The sequence below is a fragment of the Saccopteryx bilineata genome, chromosome 6 (assembly GCF_036850765.1).
Source record: "Saccopteryx bilineata isolate mSacBil1 chromosome 6, mSacBil1_pri_phased_curated, whole genome shotgun sequence".
In the NCBI taxonomy this organism is placed as follows: Eukaryota; Metazoa; Chordata; class Mammalia; order Chiroptera; family Emballonuridae; genus Saccopteryx; species Saccopteryx bilineata.
Window position 1 is genome coordinate 138,284,675 of NC_089495.1, and position 25,965 is coordinate 138,310,639.

General features: G+C 45.1%; 1 protein-coding gene across 6 annotated transcripts in view; it reads right to left on the reverse strand.

Annotated features, from left to right (window-relative positions):
* The window catches only part of MBOAT2 (membrane bound O-acyltransferase domain containing 2), a 96,518-nt gene that overhangs the window by 38,513 nt on the left and 32,040 nt on the right, over positions 1 to 25,965 (reverse strand). For 3 of the 6 annotated variants that reach the window (XM_066235358.1, XM_066235357.1, XM_066235366.1), the window contains 2 exons: positions 15,640 to 15,785; positions 8,259 to 8,336 (listed from right to left, as the gene is read on the reverse strand). In XM_066235358.1, coding sequence (XP_066091455.1) covers positions 8,259 to 8,336; positions 15,640 to 15,785 — 224 coding nt within the window. Of the gene's footprint in view, positions 1 to 2,480; positions 2,551 to 4,210; positions 4,285 to 8,258; positions 8,337 to 15,639; positions 15,786 to 25,965 lie in introns of those variants that run through there. The other 3 variants (XM_066235364.1, XM_066235359.1, XM_066235363.1) reach the window with 3 other exon arrangements.

The window sequence follows — 25,965 nt, forward strand, 5'->3', positions numbered from 1 at the left end:
TTCGAGACCCTGAGGTCACCAGCTTGAGTGCAGGTTCATCTGGTTTGAGCAAGGCTCACCAGCTTGAGCCCAAGGTCGCTGGCTTGAGCAAGGGTCACTCGCTCTGCTATAGCCCCCTGGTCAAGGCACATATGAGAAAGCAGTCAATGAACAATTAAGAAGCCGCAATGAAAAATTGATGCTTCTCATCTCATCTCTCTTCCTGTCTGTCCCTATCTGTCCCTCTCTTTGACTCGATCTCTGTCACACACACACACAAAAAAAAAAAAAAAAAAAAGAAAGAAAAGAAAGGAAAGGAAACTAGGATGTTCATGCTATCTGGTAAGCAGATGAAAATCTTTTTTTGCTTCTCCAACTTAAAACAAATAAAACCTTTAAAAGAATCTTGGTAAATAAGCTATCTAACAACATACACTCCTTCATCGCCCTGAAGATCAGACAGTACAGAAATGTCTTTATTTCTTTTTAGAAGTATTCTTGCTTCTAATTATTCCAGTTATCTGGTTATTATAAAATAATATATGATCGTTATTTTTAAAACAAGAAGTATACACCACCTAATTGGATCTCTTCAAACTCTCTTGTTTCTCGACTGATTAATTTGGAGTATTAGCCATCAGTCTGAGATTTTAGACAGACCTGACCTGGCAGAACCCCATTATGTGACTCATCTGTGCAAATTTCTTTCCACTCTGATACTTTCATATACAATAGCAACACCCAGTGTGACACCTTTATCTACTGAGGGGAGGACGGATGCTAGTCTTTTTGGCACCCCTACATTAAAGCAACCCCCACTTCTATAAAAACCTTAATCCAAGAAGGGAAAGCTCCCTTATTTGCTCAAGGATGACTGAAACCTCATAACAGAGATCCCGTTTAGAACTGGAAATAAAATTTAGAATTCAAATACCACTCTACTGGCTTAATAGCACAGAGGATCCCAAACCACACCCTTTCCCAAGTGCAGAACTTTATGGAGGGGTGCTATATCCTATAGATTTCTCAGGGATCCAACAGGACCTGGACATCCTGTTACCAATCACCAAGTAACTAACAGGTGTTCCTTCCTATAGGAACTGAGAATATTTAAAAACCTTGAGTCCTAAGCACAACATGCCAAAGGCCACGGCACCCTTTGGAGAAAGGTATCTGTCCCTTTGCTCGAAGGAAGAGAACTTACACACGAATCCCTGCCTTTGTCGGCTCCTTTACCTCTCCATCAGTGGAGGGTGTTTCTTTTTAATGACACATTCTCATAATCATAAGGCTCAACACTCAGAAGTAACACAGTGTGGAAGTAAAAGGCGTGGGCCCGGGTGCAACCAGACACACCCTGTTCCAATCTCCCATCTACCACTTACACACCTCTCTCTGTGAAACAGGTCTTCCACGCCCACCTGCAAGGTCCACGCCAGGAAGAAGCGCCTCTGTCACTGTGTGCACTGGGCACAGTCACAGGTGCACAGTGACTGCTGAAACACTGGCTAATGTGAGGATCACGTAAAATATCGATTTTAGAATCTTTTGTGGTTTTCCTACTGAAATTCAACTTCTGCACAGCAATACCAAATGGGAAGCTACCTTTATTGTAAACCACTGCAAGGCTTTCAAATGTGGTCCACAAAGAACATTAAAGAAACCACCTAAGAGCCTGGTTTCCCTCCTGCCAGATTGTATTCCCTCTCATGGGCTCATGGGATGGTCCTCAGTACAGTTAGTATTTCCCCACAAAGTTCCCACTGAGCCTCTAATATTTTTCATGAGGAAAATATTCAAGTGACCTGAGGCTTCTGTCTGCCAGATGGTGGTTCCAAAATCATCCTTCCCTCCTTCCTAGTTAAGCTCAGGCGGCTCCTACCAACATTTTTATCTAAGAATCCACACTGCATGAGTCTGTGGCAAATAACAGGTGAAAACAGACCCACACTATCTGCTCTGCAGGGTCATGGTGAGTTGACACAAAGGCCACGTCAGCTTAACGTGCCTCATCCAGCCCTAATAGCAGCCCGTCTCCAGGGGCACCGCTCTACCGTGAGCCTAGGAGGAAGAAAACTGAGTAGGAAAGGAGACAGAAAATTTGAACGAGGCTACAAGTCAACCCACCAACCAACGTACAGCACAAACGAATATAATCTGTTTGAAAATTCCCAACCAAACCAAAATCAGATACATGTTTAAAAGACTCAAAAGCAAGAGCCCACAACTACTCAACAAACCTAACACAACGGACCTCACTGACTGAGCCTTTATCGTCTATTCACGCAACAGTTGGGTTAAAAAATGATTGAGACACCCCTGATGGAGAGTTCATATTCTTCAGAAAAGAAAACATGCGTCACCATGCACAGGGGTGAACACAACAAGCCCTGCTGTGACATCATGAGAAATAGTGTCACTAAGAACGGCTGCTGAAAGTACAGCACCCTGGAACTAGAGCACCTCTTCTTGGTGGCCAACCCCCCATGCGGGGCACTTACCTGCACACCCCCTGGAGGAAGCTGAGTCATTGGTTTCATCTAAATTCCAATCCAGGAAGGGAAAGGGACTTGGCCGAGGTCCCAAAGCTAACAAAAATGTGGCAGAGCCCGAATCCAAAGCCATGCAGTCTAACTCCAATCCAGAGCCCATGCAACCCATCGCCGAGGCGACCCCATGCACGGCAGAGTCGGAGCCCAACCTCTCCCTATGTCCTAGCTGGCTTCTCGATCTTATCATCAATACAGGAGGAGTCGGAGGGGAATATTTCGTAGTATTTCCCAATTTAAATAAATATACATTAGCATCATTCTACTTACCACCAAACATCTGTTCTGCTTCTACGGAACACACAGTAAACGGCTGACACATGGACAGCTGGGCCTCCTTCTGGCCCAGGCCAGCGTGTCCCTCCTGCCTGCTCCCTTTGCCTGCCACTGTTCAGCTGTCCCTGCAGTGAGAGTCACAGGGCGACTGGAAGGCTGACAGGAAGGGTCTGGTGGGGACAGCACACCTTCTTATCCATCACTGAATCCCAGCATCAGCATGACAAGTATTTGTTACGTGACTGACAGCCCTCGTGTCCCCAAGTGAACGGTGCATTTCTGGTCCCCAAGTGAACCAACATGTCCACTATCTCTGAGTTTCCAGAAACACCGTGGAACACAATAAATGTTGGCTCAAACCGGTGGATAGCTGAGCCGTGGGGTGGTAGGTTTAAGATCACTTTCCCACAGCTCTTGCTATATAATCCCGTACGCAGTGTGGCAGCCCATTGGGTACATGAGTTTCACCATGTACATTATATACTATATGTGTATATACACATATACACACACTACACACACGTATGTATATATATGTGTGCCCTTCACGTCTTCAGGCCAGCAGTTTTTCTGAACGTTATTCCTTGCCAGATCATAATGAAGAAACTTTAGTATCACTTCTCAAGATTAGCAGACTTTTTTTCTACCCTTCCTATTTTAACCACCCCACATTTTTGCTGTTTATAGTTAAATAACAGAGTTTCCTTGCGCTGTGTTCCAAAAGTCTGTGACTTTTTGGAACTCAAAGCAAGTTTTCCCATAAAAAAGTTGAAAACAAAAAACTAACAGGATGGGTGCTGAGGTTCCCATGCCCCCCACAAAGTCGCGCCAGCGCACTCGAGTGCCACGCTGGAACCTCGCCAGGGCAGCTGCCTTCTTAAGCCAGGCGGGTGTGACTGAAGCCCTTTTCTACCCTCTCCCCTTCTGTATCCCAGGTGGGAAAGGCCCTTGCTCTGCATCCACCCCCATCCCATCCCTCCTGCGTCCCTCCCCACCCCAACCAGCGCCCCCTGGAAACGGAGATTGAAGCGAAGCCCAGCAGATGCCCGGCTCCAAGAACCAGAGCCAGAACCCTGTCCCGCATAGAGGAGGAACACGGGTTTATTATGGTGGCTGTAAATAAACTCCCATGGGGCAGCCCTGAGAGGGGGCCGAGGGTCCTATAGGACACGGGAGGGGGTCCTACAGGAGGACACGGGAGGCCTTGGGGGCTCCTTGGTAAAGGGCAGTGGTCTTGCAGAAGTCACATTATCACTCATCAGTTCATTCACTAGACACTGAGTCACACCGTCCCATAGACACTGTGCCACATTCACAAACAAGAACAGGCAGGAAAATACAGCTGCTACCGCACTGCAGTCTAGGAAGGCAGAGTATGATACTCACATAACTCCTAATACACTTACAATTAAAAATGGAGATAAATGCTCTGAAGTAGGCGAGTACCATTCCACGAATGCACAGAACAAATCTTCTGTCCCAGGCTAAGGCACCCCGACAAGACACTCGAAGGATATCATGTCACAGTGAGATCTAAAGGGTGGGCAGGGGCGGGGGAGGGGGAGGAAACAGAGTGGGCAAAGTCCGTGGAGGAAGGAGACGGAACATTCTCCGGATGAGGAAACACGCACAGAGAGTGTGTCCCTGGAGAACCAGGCAAAAGGTGGGCCGGGGTGAAGAAACACGGCTGTGGCCCTAACTGGTTCTTGCTATAGATGTTCACTGAGAAGCGGTCACGTGCCGGGCCCGCCACTGGGCCCCTTGGTAGATGCAGCTCAGGACCTAAGGCAGACAGCGTCCAGGTGTCAGTGACACATATATTCTAGGGGTAGAGACTGACCATGAAGTGAACAAGATAATTTCAGGTGGTGACATGTGCACTGTGACCACGGCCACTCGGCTGAAGTCTGGGAGGGAATCCCGTGCACACAGACTGCACCCAGGGTGACACCTCACCTGAATGTTGGTGGTGGCGGCACACATTAGGGTACATACGGAATTATTTTCCTGCATTTTCTATAGGGGGGGGCGTGTGTGTCTGTGCTGGAGAAACACCAGACTAAAACGGCAGAAACTCAGCCTGGCCTGCATCTCTCAGCACACAATCACTTTGTCACCTGTCAGGACAGGGCAACTGCCACACACACAACACACCCCAGCCGCAGACGTTCCTCTCAGAGAGTTCCTGTGCACGTGAGGATGCCCTCTCCTCAGCACGTGCCCCACACACAGTCACACCCTATGGGGCCGTGGATGACGCCAACAGTCCGCCCCTGATGCCCCTTCCGGCCTCCCTGCCCCCACCTTGCTCTGCAGCGCCAGGAAGGCCCTCTGCCCCCCTGTGTCAGCCTCGTGCCTGTGTCCTCCAGGAAGGTCAGCCGGAGTCCTGCCTGTGGCTCTCACACTCGGACACAGTGCACTTACTCGGCCTTCTGCGTGAGGCGCATGGCAACCCAGCATCCAGGCCAAAAGAAACAGACAGGACAGTGAGACGGGATGTCTCACAACCCAAGGCAAAGTGCCTGGGGACAGACGGCCAGGAAGGAGGCCCCGGACAAGGAGGCTGGGGCTGAGGCTAACCTCAGGACTTACGCTGAGGCTCGCAAGCTCTGGGTCTCTGGGCTGAGCTACATAAACAGAGTCCTGGCAAGAGGGTCTTCTTCCTCACACAATGCACAGTCCCCAGAAATAGGCTCCAGCAGCTGCTGCCCAAACCTGGTGAGCTCTGGGGAACCAGGAAGTCAGTTACAGTAAGAAAGACAAGTAAGTCACTAACCCTTTTCCCACAGGTGATCTTAAAACACACAGAGAGAGAGAGAGAGAAAGAGGGAGAGAGAGAGGGGGAGAGAGAAGGTATAAACTCTGGAGACAGCTTTAAAGCAGCATGATCTCAAAACCAAGAGAAGGAGGCTCACCTACACTTCCTCATCCCACCTCTCAGGATGCTGTCTGGAATATACTCCCTACCTTAACTAAGGAGAATTAATCCCCTACCATAGAGAACATGCTATCCCCACATACTCTTCTTGTCTCCATCACCTAAGGGTTTCAATTTTTTCCTCAAAAATTTCAAAGCTTCTATGAAAATATAAACTAGAAAGAGCACTGAATTGTAGAATAGGTTAAATTTTAAAGGTAAATTATCTAGATGGGGATCAGAATAAGACAGCATATAAGAGTGTTAAGTAAGTCAAGCTACAAAAATAAAGCTTTTATTACAGTATTTTAATTTACACATGGATTTGTTACAGAGAGTGCAACAACCACACCATGAACATCTTATAACAACCACACCATGAACATCTTATAAAGTACATAAAGCAGAGTCATGCATTTTTAAACTGATCAGTACTCCTTAATCCCAGTCCTGCATTTAAAAGGCTTAAAACCCTGCTGTTCAAGGAAATACATTGCATATACTATGTAACAGTAGACTAAAAGAAACACACAGAACCATATTACACATAATACCTCCAAACAACACAAAGGAATGCGCTAAGTCCCAACTAGTGTATTTAAGAGAAATTCTCAAGGTCTGAGCTATTAAAAACATTTTAAACCAATGTTTTGAAGGCCTAAATGAAAAAGAAAAGCATAGGTGGATAAAAGGGAAAAAAATAAAGTCAATTCCATTTTATACACTTACAGGTATAAGATGAAACTGAAGGGAACTAAGAAAGACTAATCTTTTCAAGTTCATTGCCCACCTCCTCTTTATTGCCAGCAGTAGCAACTAATATGTTAAACCGTCGCTGACCCCAATACGCTCACCACAGTGTCAGGTCCCAACACCGAAACTCTGTTCTCACATCACCAGCATGGGTGTGAGCAACACCTTCCGCCGGCATGCTTACACTAAGAGCAGCACCACGACATCACACAGCGTGTGTCTCTAAAGCTTCATGCTCCTCAGTGATGAAGGCCATGTCCTCTGTCCACACTGCCCCATACAGTGGCCAGCAGCCACCTGTGACTACGTAGCACTTGAAATGTGGCTGGTGTGATGAAACAAGTCTTAATTACTGTAAAACCACAGAGACACATGTGGTGAATGGCCACCAGATCAGGCAGTGCGGGTCTAAAGAACTGTGAGTTCACCTCACAGACCGCCTCTGCCTTTCAAAAAACAACTTCCTTTTACTAGACAGGAACTTACTAACCTGCCAGTTTAAAAGCATTGTATTTTTTTTTTTTTTTGCTTATGCAGTAATATGTAAATCCTTTCTTCTTAATCATCTAAACTTTCCTTCTGTTATCCAGATTAAAAGCACACAACATTTTTTTATCAGGTATTAAATATAGTTATACTTTGAACCTGTCATCTCTGTAAGGCTTAAAAAATAGGGTCATAACAGTTTAATACCTGTTATGCCTGAAATACCATCAAAATGTTTTCCTTCTCATACACAAATTCAAACACCAAGAACTTGGAAGTGCTGGTCCCCTCTGGCCAGGACATCTGGCAACAATGGAAACTGAGAGAAGACAGCAGACAGAACAGAGGGGAGCCCTGTGGGTCAAACACCAAAGGTCCAGTCACCTGGCTATGGGTCCGTAATTCCTTGTGTGAAATTCTGGAAGCCACATGTGTTTCAGAACTCAGAAAAATAACATATATGCCATTACAGACAGGAGGATCCTCTGGTACACTCTGCCCCGGAGTGCTCAAGAAGTCAGTCTCACAGGCCTCTACCCCCAAATTGACATCCCTCACCCAGACCTCTACGCCCAGCCACCAGCCTCCAACTGCCTCACAGACACTCTGAAGTCAGCGGGCATTTATTCAGCAAGGATTCACTGAATGTGCACTATAGGCTGAGCGCTGTTTTAGATTCTGAATATATATGCACTTGAAATGCTTATCCCTATGCACCTCTGGGGTTCCTTCCTCAGGGAATAGGGTTTGCGTCCCTCCCAACTGTTCAAGCCAGGAGCCCAGAGTCACCCTTGACATCTTTCCTCCTACCTACACTTCCCACCAATCCTGAATTCCTTCCACATTTACCTTCTAACCCGCCCTGGTCTATTCACCTCACTCCTCTCCATGGCTGCACCCCTAGAGTAAGCCAGTGGTTCTCAACTGCAGGCAGTCTCTCCCGACCAAGGGCCAGCTGAAAATATATGAAGACGTTCATGGCTGGTACAGCTTGGGGGCGGGTGCCCCTGGCACATAGCAGGAAGGGGCAGGGCTACTGTGGCACCTCCCAGAGCACAGGACACTTGTATAACCTGGATTACCCAGCCTACAAGTGTCACCACCAGGCTGAGGTCCGGGAGCCCTGCTTTAGGTCAACAGAAGAGTGGCACACACTAATGACTTCATTTTGGCATTTATGACAGTTCTTGAAAAACCTTTCATAGTTTTGGATAATTTTTAATGTAATGAAGTTCTATTTTGATCTCACTGCATTAGAATGAAACACATATTTACATGTGAACAAAGCCAACACTTACTTGTGCATGGTCTCCACTCCTATTATGATCATGATACAGTAGGAAATTCCACTTTGTACAAGAAAATGTAAGGCATACCTACAAAAAGGGAGAGCACTGTTAGAAGAGGGATGGATACCCACTCACAAATATCAAGCTAAAACAACTGAGGCTTAAAAGTGCTTTAAGTGAAAACAAGGAACATTCCCAGATAAAAAAATAATCCAACCTCCAAAGCTTAGAACCCCATGGCCACCCCGGAGAGAGAGGCCTGGACCATAGGCCCGAGAGGGGCTGGCAGGCAGCCGCCCGAATGCCGGAGGTCACACCCAGTGCACGGCACTCTGGTCCCCTGGCGACACAACAGTGCCCGTTGATGGTTGTGTCACGGCTCTTTCCGTAAATCAAGGTACGGTGATGAAAAGCAACAAGAAATCTGGGTTTCAGAACAGTCCTGACCGAACATCAGTTATTTTTCCCAAAACTAACTTCTCTAGCATCAGCTATATGCTGTGTCTTTTCAACAAAACAAAAAAATATTTAAAAATACCAAAAAAAACCCCAAAACCCCCCCACTAAATATTAGGATTTACTGAAAAGCCCATACACCCGCATCTATTTATTCTGAAAAAGCAAAGGCTTAAATTCCAATAAGCTCCCTTACACAAATCTAGACAATCCTGAATTTGTAGTAATCTACCGACAAACCATCCTGGCTGAGATGACACAGTATTTGCTAATGTTCTAATGTAGAAAGCCACCATTAAATGAGAGAACTAATTTATCCATTCACTGCATAAAACTCAGGCAAAACATGATCAGACTCTCTGGTTTTAAAATCAACCCAAACTATTCCAGGTTACGCATACTAGCACTCACATACACACATTTCCAATTTCCTTCCCCTCTGACAGCATGAATAATTTACGGAAAATTTTCAAATCATTGTACACAGCCTGATCAGGCGGTGGCGCAGTGGATAGAGCGTCGCACTTGGACACGGAGGACCCAGGTTCGAGACCTCAAGGTCGCCAGCTTGAGTGCAGGCTCATCTGGTTTGAGCAAAGCTCTCCAGCTTGAGCCCAAGGTCACTGGCTCGAACAAGGGGTCACTGGGTCTGCTGTAGCCCCCCAGTCAAGGCACATATGGGAAATCAGTCAATGAGCAACTAAGGAGCCGCAACGAAGAGTTGATGTTTCTCATCTCCTTTCCTGTCTGTCTGTCCCTATCTGTCCCTCTCTCTGACTCTGTCTTTGCCACACACACACAAAAAAAATCATTGTATACAATTTTAAAATATTAATAAGGATCTAAACCTATAACTTAAATTATTTTTAAACCTAATCATTACAGAACAAGCATCTCCAACACAGATAAGCCACCTAAATTTTTGAACAAATTCTTTCATGAACTACTATAAATAACAAGTAGGTTCCATGGCAGGGTACACACACACACACACACACACCCCCCACACGTAGGCCCATAGTGCTACTATAACCACAGGGCCACGCAAGAGCAGAAAAACATCTATGAGCATAAACTGAAACAGAGAGAAGCTAAAAAAATGTGATGGAAATACACACTTTTCAAATTAATTATGTGCCTCCAATTTACTGCCCGCATGAATTCACTAGCAGACAAACTGCAAAAACGCTGACGAGGACTGCAAGATACACTAAGGGCTTCATTATTGGGACCAGGACTCGTTCCAGATACTTGTCTTCAACAACAAAAAAATATTTTTTGAGGACTCTTGGGGACATAGTTGTCCTTTTCTTTTTCTTTTTTTTTTTTATAAATAATTTTATTTTTTTAATGGGGTGACATCAATAAATCAGGATACATATATTCAAAGATAACAAGTCCAGGGTATCTTGTCATTCAATCATGTTGCATACCCATCACCCAAAGTCAGATTGTCCTCCGTCACCCTCTATCTTGTTCTCTCTGTGCCCCTCCCCCTCCCCCTTTCCCTCTCCCATTCCCCCCTCCCCCCCCCCCCGTAACCACCACACCCTTATCAATGTCTCTCAGTTTCACTTTTATGTCCCACCTACGTATGGAATAATGCAGTTCCTGGTTTTTTCTGATTTACTTATTTCGCTTCGTATCATGTTATCAAGATCCCACCATTTTGCTGTAAATGTTCCGATGTCATCATTTCTTATGGCTGAGTAGTATTCCATAGTGTATATGTGCCACATCTTCTTTATCCAGTCATCTATTGACGGGCTTTTTGGTTGTTTCCATGTCCTGGCCACTGTGAACAATGCTGCAATAAACATGGGGCTGCATGTGTCTTTACTTATCAATGTTTCTGAGTTTTGGGGGTATATACCCAGTAGAGGGATTGCTGGGTCATAAGGTAGTTCTATTTTCAGTTTTTTGAGGAACCACCATACTTTCTTCCATAATGGTTGTACTACTTTACATTCCCACCAACAGTGGATGAGGGTTCCTTTTTCTCCACAGCCTCTCCAACATTTGCTATTACCTGTCTTGCTAATAATAGCTAATCGAACAGGTGTGAGGTGGTATCTCATTGCCGTTTTGACTTGCATTTCTCTAATAGCTAAAGAAGATGAGCATCTTTTCATATATCTGTTGGCCATTTGTATTTCTTCCTGGGAGAAGTGTCTGTTCATATCCTCTTCCCATTTTTTTATGGGATTGTTTGTTTGTTTGTTGTTGAGTTTTATGAGTTCTTTGTATATTTTGGATATTAGGCCCTTATCTGAGCTGTTGTTTGAAAATATCATTTCCCATTTAGTTGGCTTTCTGTTTATTTTGTTATCAGTTTCTCTTGCTGAGCAAAAACTTCTTAGTCTGATGTAGTCCCATTCATTAATTTTTGCCTTCACTTCTCTTGCCTGTGGAGTCAAATTCATAAAATGCTCTTTAAAACCCAGGTCCATGAGTTGAGTACCTATGTCTTCTTCTATGTACTTAATTGTTTCAGGTCTTATGTTTAGATCTTTGATCCATTTTGAGTTAATTTTTGTACAGGGGGAGAGACTGTAGTCCAGTTTCATTCTTTTGCATGTGGCTTTCCAGTTTTCCCAGCACCATTTATTGAAGAGGCTTTCTTTTCTCCATTGTGTGTTCTTGGCCCCTTTATCAAAAATTATTTGACTATATATATGTGGTTTTATTTCTGGACTTTCTATTCTATTCCATTGGTCTGAGTGTCTATTTTTCTGCCAATACCATGCTGTTTTGATTGTCATGGCCCTATAATATAGTTTGAAGTCAGGTATTGTAATGCCCCCAGCTTCATTCTTTTTCTTTAGGATTGCTTTGGCTATTCGGGGTTTTTTTATAGTTCCATATAAATCTGATGATTTTTTGCTCTATTTCTTTAAAAAACGTCATTGGAAGTTTGATGGGAATTGCATTAAATTTGTATATTGCTTTGGGTAATATAGCCATCTTGATTATATTTATTCTTCCTAGCCAAGAACAAGGTATATTCTTCCATCTCATTATATCTTTTTCAATTTCCCTTAAAAATGGTTTATAGTTTTCATTATATAAGTCCTTTACATTCTTTGTTATGTTTATTCCTAAGTATTTTATTTTTTTTGTTGCAATCGTGAAGGGGATTATTCTTTTGAGTTCATTCTGAATTGTTTCATTGTTGGCATATAGAAAGGCTATTGACTTCTGTAGTTGTCCTTTTCTATAAGTAAATTTCCTTGGAACACGAGGGATAGATGACAATGCCACGGTTCCTTAAAGCACAGTTGGTCCCCAGGGCCCTGGCCTCTTGTTCAGATAGTACACTTGGCCTGGCCGGGTAGCTCAGTTGGTTAGAGCATCGGATCTGTACACCAAGGTTTCGGTTTTGATCCTCAGTCAGGGCACATACAGGAATCCACTAATGAGTGTATAAATAAGTGGAACAACAAATCGATGTTCCAGATGGTATCGTTTGGGGGTGCCTGCCTCTGGCTGTGCAAGCCTTTGTTCTTGGGATTGCACCTGTGCAGAGGGTTCTGCGTTCACCTGTCTCACCGACCCTATGGCAAGCAGCCTTTACGGCCCTGGTGACCTCCTTTCTCATGACCACTTTTGCAGCAGTCTACCTGTCTCCATTAGAGAAATGAGCATAATAAATACATAGCTACTTCTAAGTATTTTTCAGGATTAAGAGACAATACGTGAAAAGTGTTGACCGGGTTCTCTGGCACAATGTAAGCACTCAACTATTACGTATTTATAAATAAAATAAAAATTCAAGATAGTGTCTTAAAAGTCTCATCATCCAATCCTAATCATTTAGAGTTGAGAAAACTAAAAGGTCATACATATTCCTCACTAGCACCTTACCTGACATTGAAACTAAAGTTGTTTCTTTTTGGACAATTTGTCCACTGGCTGATTCTTTGAGGGGTAGAGCAGAGTAGAAGCCATGAGTTATGGGTCCTAATCTTTAAGATGCCTAAGGACTTTGAAAACAAAGCAATCCTTTATCCTAAAGTGTCAGTTTGTTCTCAGACAGCACATTTTACTGATTTTGAACTTCAAATCACACTAAAGGAAAGTATAAAATTTATAGAGAAATTTTAGAAAAGAAGAACATGTATTTTAAAAAGGTTGAGAAACACCTCTTGAATTGTTTGAGTGATCCTTACTGAGTGCCCCCTTTCTGAATGGCACCATCTGGGCACTGGGAATAGAGTCGATGGAACAGTCCCTGCCCCCAGAGAGCTTCGGTCTTGGGAGAAAGACACACACGTAAATAAACGACTACAGCACTGTATGATAAACACTGAAATGTCAATCTGGACCACTGACTCGATGATGGTAATGACGGGTGATGATTTCAATGGTCTTGGTCCTGAGGAACTTTTCTGTGCTCACAGTGAGAAGCTGTTGTGCTCAGTACACCCCTTTCTGTAGTGTGACCTTGGTCAGTCCTTACCGTCATCAATGGTTCTGTATCACAGGCAAGAAAAGTGAAGCTGAGAGAGGCTGAATAACATGCCCACCGTCACCCAGCCCCCAGGCCAAGGCACCAAGATGGAGTCAGGTTGGTCTGACCCCAGAGTGTGAGCTCTAGTCCATCTCCAACACTGCTATCAAAGATGGTCAAATAAATCATTGAAAGTGTAAGTGAATTCTTAGTCGAAAGTAACTAACTTAGTCGAAAGCAAAGCATACTTAAAAAAAAAATAAAAAGGCTGAGGCCAAACAGAAGGAGGTCGCATGGCCGACCTTATTTCTGGAGCAATAACTACTGTCTTCCATAAGGGAAGTCGTCAAGATCAATCGCCACCAGACTGGAAACACAAGGTGCAGAAACGCAACAGCAAGGACAGTCTACTTCCCGGCAACCCAGTGAGCACCGTGAGTTCACACCTGCGACAGGGGCAGGACAGTCTCCCTTACCAAAGAAAGCAACAGACACTGTTTCTCCTTCAAGAAAAGAACAGAGAACTCTTTTTTAAAATATTTGGGTTATCATAACACATATAATTTGAAATTCGTAGGATTACCTGACATGAAGGTCAGGTTCCTCATGATGCTGTGTTAAAAGCACTCTAGTAGGCTCTGCTGCAAACACCTCTAAGGTCAGGGCAGCATCCCCACAGCTGTGCCCTCAGCAGCCTGTGTCAACCCACCACTATTTACAAGGCCACCAGGTGAACAGTGCCCCTGAAATACAAACCTTTTCCAACTACTCCGTAAAATACGCTACCCAAATACACACTGAGCACCAAAGTAGTTATAAGTGAAATGTGTATCCTGGGATATGCTTTAGAATACTCCAGAAGAATAAGTTAGGGAAAAGATAAAAATAAGAATGTTGGACTTTCGCCTGACCAGGTGGTGGCGCAGTGGATAGAGCGTCGGACTGGGATGCAGAGGACCCAGGTTTGAGACCCTGAGGTCACCAGCTTGAGCGCAGGCTCAACTGGTTTGAGCAAAACCTCACCAGCTTGGACCCAAGGTCACTGGCTCGAGCAAGTTGTTACTCGGTCTGCTGAAGGCCCATGGTCAAGGCACATGTGAGAAAGCAATCAATGAACAATTAAGGTGTCATAATGGAAAACTGATAATTGATGCTTCTCTGTCTCTGTAATAAAAAAAAAAAGAACTACATTCTTTTGGACTTTCAATAACTGTGGAAGGTGGGTAGTGAGAAAGTGAGTGCCCCACATAGTATTCTCAATCACTTTTGTATTTACAAAGTTCCATAATAGTTAGAACACATGCACGCACGCACACATTACCCTGCAGCATAATTTACAAGGAGTTTAAACAGAATCACCTGAGAAGCCTAAGAAAACCTGGATGATATAAATTTGATGCTATCAAGGAAGAGGAAAGGACCATACTCGATCCGACTTAAGAGTTCATATTTAAATCAAAGGACTACACACAGCAGCACCTATCAGAGGACAGGTCACAGGGCAATATGGGAGAGACTGACCAGTTTTTCATGAGTTTCTTGGAAACATTTGCCATTGCTAGAAGCAATAGATTAAGAAGTGACGTATACTCCAACCCTCCCAAGGATCAGAAACCATATCCTAGAAGGAACACAGAGGCACCCTCCTCCCACAACGGAACCTGCGGAGCCACAGGGCAGAGGGGCACTTCCACCCCCACCACCCCCACCCCCGGAACCTTCCTCCCGAGCAGCAGGGAGCAGACTAGACAGCCATCAGGGAGCCCGAGGTCGCACAGCAGGGGCGGCAGCACAGTGCCCGCCAAGAGGGAAAACACAGAACGACCGCCAAGAAGCCCCTCCACTGAGGGTCCGCCTGGGCTTTGCCAGGACAGTGTCCTCGCTCCTGGCCTGTGTCACACCAGTCAGCGGGCACACACAGGGTGTGGGTGGCACTCCTGGTGCAAACCCCGGTACAGCCCAATGGGGACACACAGAGCATCGGAAGGGTCAGTCACAAATACGAGCTTTCCATCACAAACACTTCTTCTTCCCACCAAAAGCAAAAAGCCTCCTTTCACTAGTGGGAGAATGTAGAAAAGGGTCACCAAGTTCCACCAGTGGGCTGTACCAGACTCTCTAAGAGCCACTTGCACAGAAAAAAAAAAAAAAAAAAAAAAAAAAACTATTTTAAATGGGTTATTTGTCTCGGCATAAAAGATTTGCAAAATAGGTGAAAAGAACTACTCATGACAGAATGAAATGTCTCTATTCTTCTTCTGTCCTTTTCCATAAATTATAAATAAATTATAAATAGTAAACGGTCCTCTTGCCCAAACTGGAGACAGACTGCATTCTCCACTCTTTATTTTTTCTATTAAAGATAAAGGCTTTAAAACTTTGTAAGTAAATATAAGCACAGAACCCTACAGGATGTATTTCTCTACACACTCCATTCAAAAAAGATATCCAAAGTCTTCACTGAAAAGGAATCAAAGTACTTACCATCCAAAGCAAAAAAGTGCAAGATAAAGGCCCAAAAGGGTAGCAACGACATGTCTTATAAAAGAGCTGGTTTTGCTTGAATGTAGGTAAGTTCGAAACCAAACAGCCGCTAACAAGGCAAAGAGCTGGCACACTACAAAGTTGACCTGGAAAGAAAAATGAAGATGTCATGTTAGCCACATGGACCAGAATTCTTCATGTGATGTCATCTTTAAATTCTCGGGACAAAAACAATATAAGATAAAGATCTTCCATAACAAAAGCAAAACTCAGGGGCCTTCCCAGGGAGGGCAGCCTCAAGCTCAAAGTGGTGGGCCCATGCTGCCCGGGGCAGGGACCACCAGGCACCCAGCACAGCCAAGGGCCTGGAGGGGCACCCGGAAGAATGTGGGGTAACAGGGTCAGACACTGAAAGGAAAAGTACAGGCACCCTGTGATGTGAGGGAAGGAGAGACCTGTAGAAAACAAGAGCTTGGAGTTTCTCCAAAAATCCTCAGGGTCGAGATCTGGCCAAGCCCCCCAGCCGGTCTGGTGGGACACGTGCTCTTGCATCCAGAGTGTGGACCCAGGAATCAAGGGGAAGGTGCTGGTCTACAGCACCACTTGTAAAACAGTGGAAACCAATCGGGGGGGAATGGGGTCCTCAAAGACGGGCTCAGAGAAGGAGTGAATGACACCAGGGGAAGGAGTCCACGGACAGTGGCGAGGGGAAGCAGGACTCCCACGCCCACCAGCGTCAGTGTCGGCACTACTCCTGGTAACCTGCGAGGAGCTGCCGGCTCTGCGCTTGCAAAGACCCGCGGGATGGGAGCCGCGCTCTTTCCCCTACCTCAACATTTCTTTCGCTCTAGGAGAGTAACTGAGTAAAGATGACGAAGAACACTCTCTCGGAGTTCGTATTTGAAAGGGAGGGGGCTCTCTCTTACTAAGCCTTCTCATAAAATGTTATGGAGAGCATGTCTAAAAATCTACAAATAAAAGAAAAAATCCGTTTGTCATCAGAAATGTGCAAAAAACACATTAACAACAAAAAAAAGTCACTGCTTCAGAAGCCTCAGTTATGAACAAATCACAATATGTACACGTGGCTGCTGCCACAGACCCACAGAGACACCTCCGCCTAAAGACAGACACTGCGTTTTCTCGCACTCCAAGGAGAAAACAGTTGAGTGCTGCTGTACGTGCCTGAGGGACGACTGCTCTTGGAAACGGGCTCAATACAAGCAAAGCGTCTTCCAACAGGCTCTCAGCACCCCTCCTACCGTACAGGGATCAAACACAATTTCTTTAAGCAAGAAGGACATCAGAAAAATAATATTCACAGTATCAACAACTACTCACATCTACAAAGCTTCTTGTAAAACTTTCAAATATCTCTAATTCAACAAAAATTTATAGAGTATTTTATGGGCAAAGCATAGGAAGTCGAAAAATGCCTAAGTCCTAGGGCTAGCCAGGGTGACTTTAGAATCTAATGAGAAAAGCAAACTCATCCACAAGGAACTTGAACTCAGTCATGGACATGTCTCTTTATAGATTATACAGAAAGTATGTAAGAACTTCACCAGGGACAAGCATGAAGGGTGTATGTCACAAAGCAGGTGACATAGGAGTTCCTGTCACAGCTGATCTCCAGCACCATCTGAGGTCTCCATCTCCCTCTCTTCCCCCCACGGCCCCATGTTTATCTCATGTAAAGCAGTGTGGTAAGTGTTGTAGAAGCATTCTAGGCCCCTGACATACCAATTTTAATATATTTGTGAACATTCATTTAAACGTTGTTATCTCACAGACTTGGGGGAAAATAAAGATCATGCCTCACTCCAAAACAAAATGAATCAAAATCTTTGAGGGAGGCCTACCCCCAAAATCTGTATTTAAAAAGAACGCACAGGTTCTTGGGACCCTCAGGTGTGAGAACCACCGTATTGGACATGAGAAAAGAGCATCGTCAGCAGGAAAAAGGCATGAGAGCAGCCGGGACGGGAGAACAGAACCAAGCACGGTGTGGGCAGTGAACGGACCAAAGTCAGAACGGGCGGGGGACGGGGTCAGACAGTCGGGGGCTTCGACCGTCATGCTGGGGAGTTTATAGTGATGCAAAAACCACCGAAGCCCATAGGTGATGAAAAACCACCAAAGATTTTCAAAATAAGGAGTGACATGGTCTAGCCCTGCTCCTGCGCAGGAAGGAACTGGGCGCGTGCAGCTGTGGGTCAGGAGACTGCTGTTCGAGTCCCCCAGAGACAGGAGCACCTGGAGGTGCAGGAGGACAGGGAGCCAAGTCCAAGAACACTCAGGCAACAGGCGGCCAGGACGGGTCACTAGACCCGTACCTGAGATACAACATTCTCTCCAAAACAAGCTGCCTAAGTTAGTAATGCAACTTTACTTGATGGGAGTCACTGCAGTACAATGTCCAGGGCAGAAAGCTCCATTTTACAGAGGGGGGCACTGAGTCTCAGTGTTGAGGTGCACTATCTAAATCATACAGCTGAGTAACTGACGCATGACCCACTGATGGCCAGGACAGCTGTGCAGGAGAGACAGGGATGCGTGACACATGGTCCTGCCCCGAAAGAGCAGATGCGGATCTAAAGCACAAGTTTAGGGCGACGGCACAGACCTGGGAACCCAGAGGAGGAGCATGCAATTCCTCTGACCTGGGGGAAGCATCGCAAAGGCGCATCTATCTGACTTTTGGGCCTTGGCATCCCAAGGGCCACAAAGGATTAGAAGGATCTGGACTGTCAAGACGGTAGTGGCAACTCTGGGAGGAGGAAGTAGCGTAGTTCCCATGGAGAAAAAAAAATTGTAGGACATCCAGATGAAGAGGTCCTGACCTTCTATTATTTTACATAGAAAATACTAGAATACACACACCTGGCTGATCAAAGAACTGTTTTGAAAAGTCTTAAAAGCAAAACTTTCCCCAGCTGAAACCATATCTCTATCATTCTTATGAGTGGGGTAGGGTTGGGGAGGCAAATGAATACTGGAGCAGGGAGAGATAGCAAGAGAGAACACACATACACAGATACAACGTATCAGTATCCATCACATGCTGGGTACTTCGCACATGTTATCTCCTTAATCCTTAGATGGAGGCACTATTTGCCCCACTTTACTCAACCAACTCAAGCTGAATATAATAGGTCCTCTGGACCCAATCCAAGCCTGGCCAATTCTAGATTGTTCCATGGCTGCCTCTCCAATTTCAGAGAATGTCTGAAGATGAAATTTGATTGCTACAGGCATAACTTTTAAATTATTTTATTGATTTTTAGAGAGAAAGGAAGGGAGACACAGAGAGAGTGAGAGAGAGACACTGAGTTGTTGTTCCACTTATTTATGCATTCATTGGTTGATTCCTGTATGTGCCCTGATCAGGGATTAAACCACAACCTCAGTGTGTGGGGACGACGCTCTAACGAAGTGAGCTACCCAGCCAGGGCCAAATACAGGCAAGACTTTTAAAAAGATGCTATATGCAAAATATCGCCACCCTATTTAACAAAATCAACACAGAGAGCTAAAAAAGCCAATTAAAAAGACCCTATGTGGAGTCCACGCATGTTCTAGCTTGTTATAGGTCAGCTCTTTGTACAGCTTTCTTTTCAATGAAAGATTGCTTTAACAAAGAAAGTTAAACTGAAAAAACTTCACACATTCTTTTTTCAAAATATTTTCTTGAAAACATATAAATGACCTGATATGTCTCCAAAGAAACTGCTCCCAGTAATTTGAGGGTGTGCGGGGGGGGGGGGGGGAGGAAAGAGGAAGGAAGACAGAAGCCAGGGCAGATACCCCAGTGACTCTAAGCCTGAGCTAACCGGCACAGGAGGAATGGGAGCCCTGGGGTCCCCCTGAGAACCTCTGGAGAGCTCCTGCAGTGACTTGTAAGTGGCTGCCCTTCGGGGTAGAGGGCGGGGTTCAGGGGGATCCCTTTCTCCCAGTACATCCAGCTGCCTTTTACTTTGCACTATGGGCGTTTATATTATCCCTAAATACACAAATTTTTAAAAAGCGATGATACATGCTTGTTTTCAAATTTCCAAACAAAAACTTGAGCCCTGAGATTTAAGATCATGATGACCTCATCTCTCCCACGCAGGGTCCGCATTGCTGGCTCTGTCCCACCGACCCTCACGGGATGACAGCCAGGTCTTAAAGGGAGTCAACATTTTCAAACACGATTAACCCATTGCCATAGAAAAACAACTCTTTCAAACGAAACGAAATCCCACTACTGCAAGAACCAGCTTTGGTAAGGTAATACCAAACTCATTTCATTGAAGGCCTACGACCTCCCTGCAAATTCATTTGGTGTGAAATGAATTCAGACCCAAAACTGGGGCATATAGTTTTCATAAGCACCATAAAAATCTACTGATTACCCCATAAGAATAACATTGTGCACAACATTCAGACCGGCCACCTCACTGAGCGCCTTACTGCACGCGCACCCAGCCCCCCCATCAGATCTGCCACTTCCGCCTGGGTCCCCTCTCCTCTTGTTGGTAATGGGACCACCTCCACCAGCTCTCCTACCAGGCCCTCGGGAACCTGTGGGCTTCCAAAACACCTTTCAATCCGTTCTGTATGACACTTGTCACTTTCCAGCCTATTAGTTTGACTTTCCTTTTAATCTGTGAGCATCTCAAAGATTGGAAACAAATTTAATCCATCTCGGAATCCTACCCATCCCAGGATACCGTACCTCACTGCATTTGTGCTGTTAATTCAATGAAAGAAAAACGGGGAGCAGGGGAGAGAATCACATCTCAAGTATTTGCTTAAAATCATGGAGAGTAGACTATTATGAATATAATAGCTCAAATGTAGCTTCCACCTTACTTAGGGGCTTAAAGCTCTTAATATTAATTGCTTTCATTAGAAAAATATAACTAGAAATAAAAAATAAACATAGAAGCATAAAGGTGCATTCTATCCTACATGCAGTAAGCACTTACTGTACAGGTACAAAGAGAGCACAGACATGCTTTATCCTGCACTCACAGAACGTACAGGCTGACAGGACACAAATGGCCAATGACAGCTGCTAAATGGGACTGCACTCTGAGGGGTGGTGTCAGGAGAACACGAAGCAGAGGAACCTGGCATGCCTCTCGGAGCTCTATCCCATCTCCTGAACTACATGGCAACTGCCTGTCCTAACCCCACACATGGGCTTTAGCCAACTAAGAACCCTGCTCCACCGGCCCAGGCCCATCCCTGAGATACAACATTCTCTCCACTGCCTTTCCTGACAAAGGCATAGGACCACAAGGTGGGAACTCCGACTTCCTATAACCTACCACTCCACGCTAAGTTCCATGTCGTTAAAAACAGCCAGACTCCCAGGGGCTTATTCCAACAGACCCTGACGGGCGCTCTCAGATCAGCCACAGACCAGAGAGCAGTGAGCTTCTCAGACGCTCAGAAGCAGGAGCAGAAAGCCAGTGAACTGATCGAGACTCCCCCAAGGCGGAAAGCAGGCACCGTCCACCTGCCAGGTGAAGGAGGGCCTATCTCATTTCATTTCAGTCGTAATCAACTATGTAAAATTCCTACGCACTTAGAAGGCGTCTATTGATAGTTTACCTGCGGAATTCAAAGGTGCTGGGTTAACTGTATCCACAACTGCTAAATCATGAGGCTCAAGGAAAGGCAAGCTACTGAAAATTTAATCCAGAAAAAGTAAAGAACATCCCTGAACATCACTCACAGCTCAGACAGAGGGTTGATGTGCTTCCTATCCCAACAACTTGTCAAAGTTATGCTAACAAATGACTAGCAAGTAGTTCACCCCTAAGCAGGATAAAAGGGGGCTAAACATAAGAACAGGAACTACAGTTTCATTTGTTTAGAAGGGTTTGGAGCTCAAGTGTGTTCATGTGTGCATATGTGTGCATATCTGTGTGTGTGTGACTCAGTATTTCTCTCTCAGGTGGTTACAAATACTAAACCAGAATTCTTGCTGAAGGAAAAAAGGGAAGAGTCTAAATTCAAAATGACTGGATAAACAAAACAATGTATGTCCATACAACAGGCGATCACTTAGCAATAAAAAGAAATGAACTGTTGTGACATAAACAATAATATACGTGAATCTCAACCTTAATTACAAGAAAGAATTCAGAAAAAGACGAGTGTCTCCTGTACAAATTCTATTTGTACAAACCACTAGGAAATGCAAACTAATCTATACTGACAAAAAGCAGATCAGTGGTTACCTGGTGCAGGGCAAGGAGAGGCATTACCTAAAATAATCATATCGATCAGTTTGTTTATTTATTAATTTCACTCATTCATTCATTCCTTTCTACTATGAGTATCAGAAGCATTAACCCACGTAAATATAGTGATCCTCCCCAAGTTAACTTGAGAGCATACCTCTCCAGGGGCCTATGTGAAACGGGGCAAAAACACCAGCCCTAAAACAAAAATAAAAAGTCAATTTCAACTCTTCTATTAATTTTACAAGCCTTCAAATTATACAAAAATTCATTGCTCTTGGGCTGCCTCATATCATCAGATTTCAGTTCAATACAATATCAATTTACACATATGTTGACCTAATTTTAAAATTAGACTGACTCCCACCAAAAACAATACACTTGTCAATAAAGATCATGTCACTATAAAAAGTATTAACGTTTGGCCCTGGCCGGTTGGCTCAGCGGTAGAGCGTCGGCCTGGCATGCGGGGGACCCAGGTTCGATTCCCGGCCAGGGCACACAGGAGAAGCGCCCATTTGCTTCTCCACCCCTCCCCCTCTCCTTCCTCTCTGTCTCTCTCTTCCCCTCCCGCAGCCAAGGCTCCATTGGAGCAAAGATGGCCCGGGCACTGGGGAGGGCTCCCTGGCCTCTGCCCCAGGCGCTAGAGTGGCTCTGGTCGCAACAGAGCAACGCCCCGAAGGGGCAGAGCATTGCCCCCTGGTGGGCAGAGCGTTGCCCCTGGTGGGCGTGCCGGGTGGATCCCGGTCGGGCGCATGTGGGAGTCTGTCTGACTGTCTCTCCCCGTTTCCAGCTTCAGAAAAATACAAAAAAAAAAAAAAGTATTAACGTTTGCCCTGGCCAGGTAGCTCAGTTGGTTAGAGCATTGTTCCGATACAACAAGGTTGAGGATTCAATCCCCAGTCAGGACACATACAAGAATCAATCAATGAATACATAAATAAATGGACAACAAATCAATGTTTCTTTCTCTCTTCCCCCCTCCTCTCTAAAATAAATAAAATTTAAAAAAATAAAAAATATATATTAAATTTTCATGATTAGCTGGGGCCTGAGACACCTTGCCTTTCAAATACTAACTATTAAGAACTTAAAGAATACATTATCTGAATCAACTACTGTAAGTACTTAAGTTCTCACTTTTTAAAGAACTTTTAAAGGTTTCAGACACTGCTACCTTAAAAAAAAAAATCACAATTGATTTTTATGCCCTTGATGTTTCACATGGTAAATTACCCTACAGTAAATCATTAAAGCAATTGCTAGGATGTCCACTTGAGAAGAACAACGATTTTCATCTACCTTGTTTATTACCTTCCTTAGCACCTATTCCTGGAATATGACCAGCACTTAACATGTGTTGTTAAGTACTTGCAAGCTCACATGTTTTATCTTTCGGATCACCGTATTTTTCTAAATTTTTATGTAATCTCTTCTTCCTATCGCTTGATGGTATTTTAATATTAAGCATGAGCTAGAAAGCATTTTCTGATATCAATCACAAGTATCAGACTTCCAAATTACTCAGCGACATGTGGTCAGTCAATCACAAGAGATGGACGTGGACCCTCCCCCGGCGGGCACCCTGGGGAGCAGACCCCCACGTGATCCGCTCGCTCCACCACCACAGCTCCAGCCAGTTTCTACCACAGCTGGACAGCCACCTGCACATCAACCTTATCAAATATTTACACCAACTCCAAGGTGATTGTTAAACAGCCCAGCTGATAGAGGCACCATAATTAACAGTCAAAGGGAGCCATTTACAAGTCCCAGGGAAGTAGCTCAATTTTGAGTTGTCACAGGCAATTCATTACTAATGAAAGTTAAAACTGTCCAGTTGGTGGATGAATAAAGGTTATCCCCAAAACATGACTCTCACCCCACATTTCTAAGGAAAAGCAGTAGAGACAACATTAGTTCACTGGGAACTACACAGAACCCAGTATGCAGGAAAGGACGGTGTCTCCGTGAATGTCACCCATCAGGTCACCGCAGGCCAACGGCTGCAGGTCTGAAGAAGGAGCCCGTTACCACCTAGCAAACCACCAACACAAATCCTTCGACCCTTACCAGCTTCTTTGTCTGTGACGTATTTCTCAATATGAAAATAAGAATAACCTCTATCCACATTTGTGGATTATGGAATTTACAAAGAAAAAGAAAAGGAAACAAACATTCTTCACACTTCTGATTCCTTCCCCGCATGGTCTGCCTACGTGGCCAGCAGGACTGACCCCCTACCTGGGTTCAGACCGCCTCAGAGAGCTCTCTTGGATGAGGCACCTAGAATAGTCAAGTTCACAGCAATAGAAAGTAGAAGAGGCATTTCCAGGGGTGGGGGAAGAGGGGTAGAGAGAGTCGCAGTATCCTGATCCCCAGACTCACAGTCAGTGGTCTACTCAACATTCCTACACCCAAGTCTAACCAGCAGCTCAAACTGAACACAGCCAAAGGGGCAGCTGTCATAGCCTCCCCTCCCCGGCCCCCCAAGCCATATCTCTTCCAGTTCCCCTATGGTCTGCCCAAACCCTGACAGCAGGTGTCACTCCGACAACTCTCTCGCGTCTCCACCTTCAGTCCCCAATAAGTGACATCAGCTCCACCCTCAGTGTTCTCCACAGGAGGCCTCACTCGGCACACCCACCCTCAATGGCATCCCTGGTCCTACTCTCACCCTCCACACACTCACAAGACCTTTTTAAAATCAACTAGGTAATCCCTCCATTCAGCACATCTCATAGCCTATGCCAATGGGAGCTGCTCAAAATGGCTCCTTCCAATGAGCACAAGGTAGACTACTGGGGGGAATCCTGACAAGCGCCTCAAGCAGGTGACCCAGGTTAACACCAACAGTGATAAATCAGGTTGAAAGCCAATGATGAGACAAAAATGAGAGTGCACCTCTGTGGCCTTCCTCCCAAATAAACACCCACACGCCCAGACTAATTAATCATGAGAAAAGATTCAGACACATCCCACTGGAGGGGCGTCTACAAAATCCCTGGCCAGTACTCCTCAAAGCTGCCAGGTCAAAAATGAGGACCTCTGAGAAACTGTCACAGTCTAGAGCAGGGGTCCCCAAACTTTTTACACAGGGGGCCAGTTCACTGTCCCTCAGACCTTTGGAGGGCCAGACTATAAAAAAAACTATGAACAAATCCCTATGCACACTGCACATATCTTATTTTAAAGTAAAAAAACAAAATGGGAACAAATACAATATTTAAAATAAAGAACAAGTAAATTTAAATCAACAAACTGACCAGTATTTCAATGGGAACTATGGGCCTGCTTTTGGCTAATGAAATGGTCAATGTCTGGTTCCATATTTGTCACTGCTAGCCATAACAAGTGATATGACGTGCTTCTGGAGCTGTGACATGTGCGTCCCGCGTCACCGGAAGTAGTGCTATACATGAGCGACGCCACGCTTTGCATCTGCATCCTGTGCTCCTCTCACTGACCACCAATGAATGAAAGAGGTGCCCCTTCCAGAAGTGCGGCGGGGGCCAGATAAATGGCCTCAGGGGGCCGTATGCCACGGGCGGTAGTTTGGGGACCCCTGGTCTAGAGGAACTTAAGGAAACATGACACCTAAAGGTAACATGGAAATACCCTGCATAGGACCCTGGATCACAAAGAGGACCTCGTATGGACTGAAGACTTGCCCCCCCCCCCAATTTACACGCTGACGCTTTAACCCCAATGTGATGCAGTTTGGAGATGGAGCCTTTGAGAGGTGATTAGGTTCAGATGAGGTCATGAGGGTGGGGCCCTCTTGATGGGACGAGAGCCCTCACACAAAGAGATACCAGAGCTGGAACTCCCCCCAACCCAGACACACGCACACACACACACACACACGCACGCACACGCACACGCGCGCGGGCATGCGCATACAGCAAGGAAAGGCCAATAGAACACAAGGCAAAAAGACAGCCATCGGCAAAGTTCACTTTCATGAGGGTTAGTTACATGGCATAGAAGTTACATAAGTGTATACACTTTGTCAAAATTAATCAAACTGTACACATCAAATTTCTGCATTTCATTGTAAGTTATATTTCAATAAACATTTTTAAAA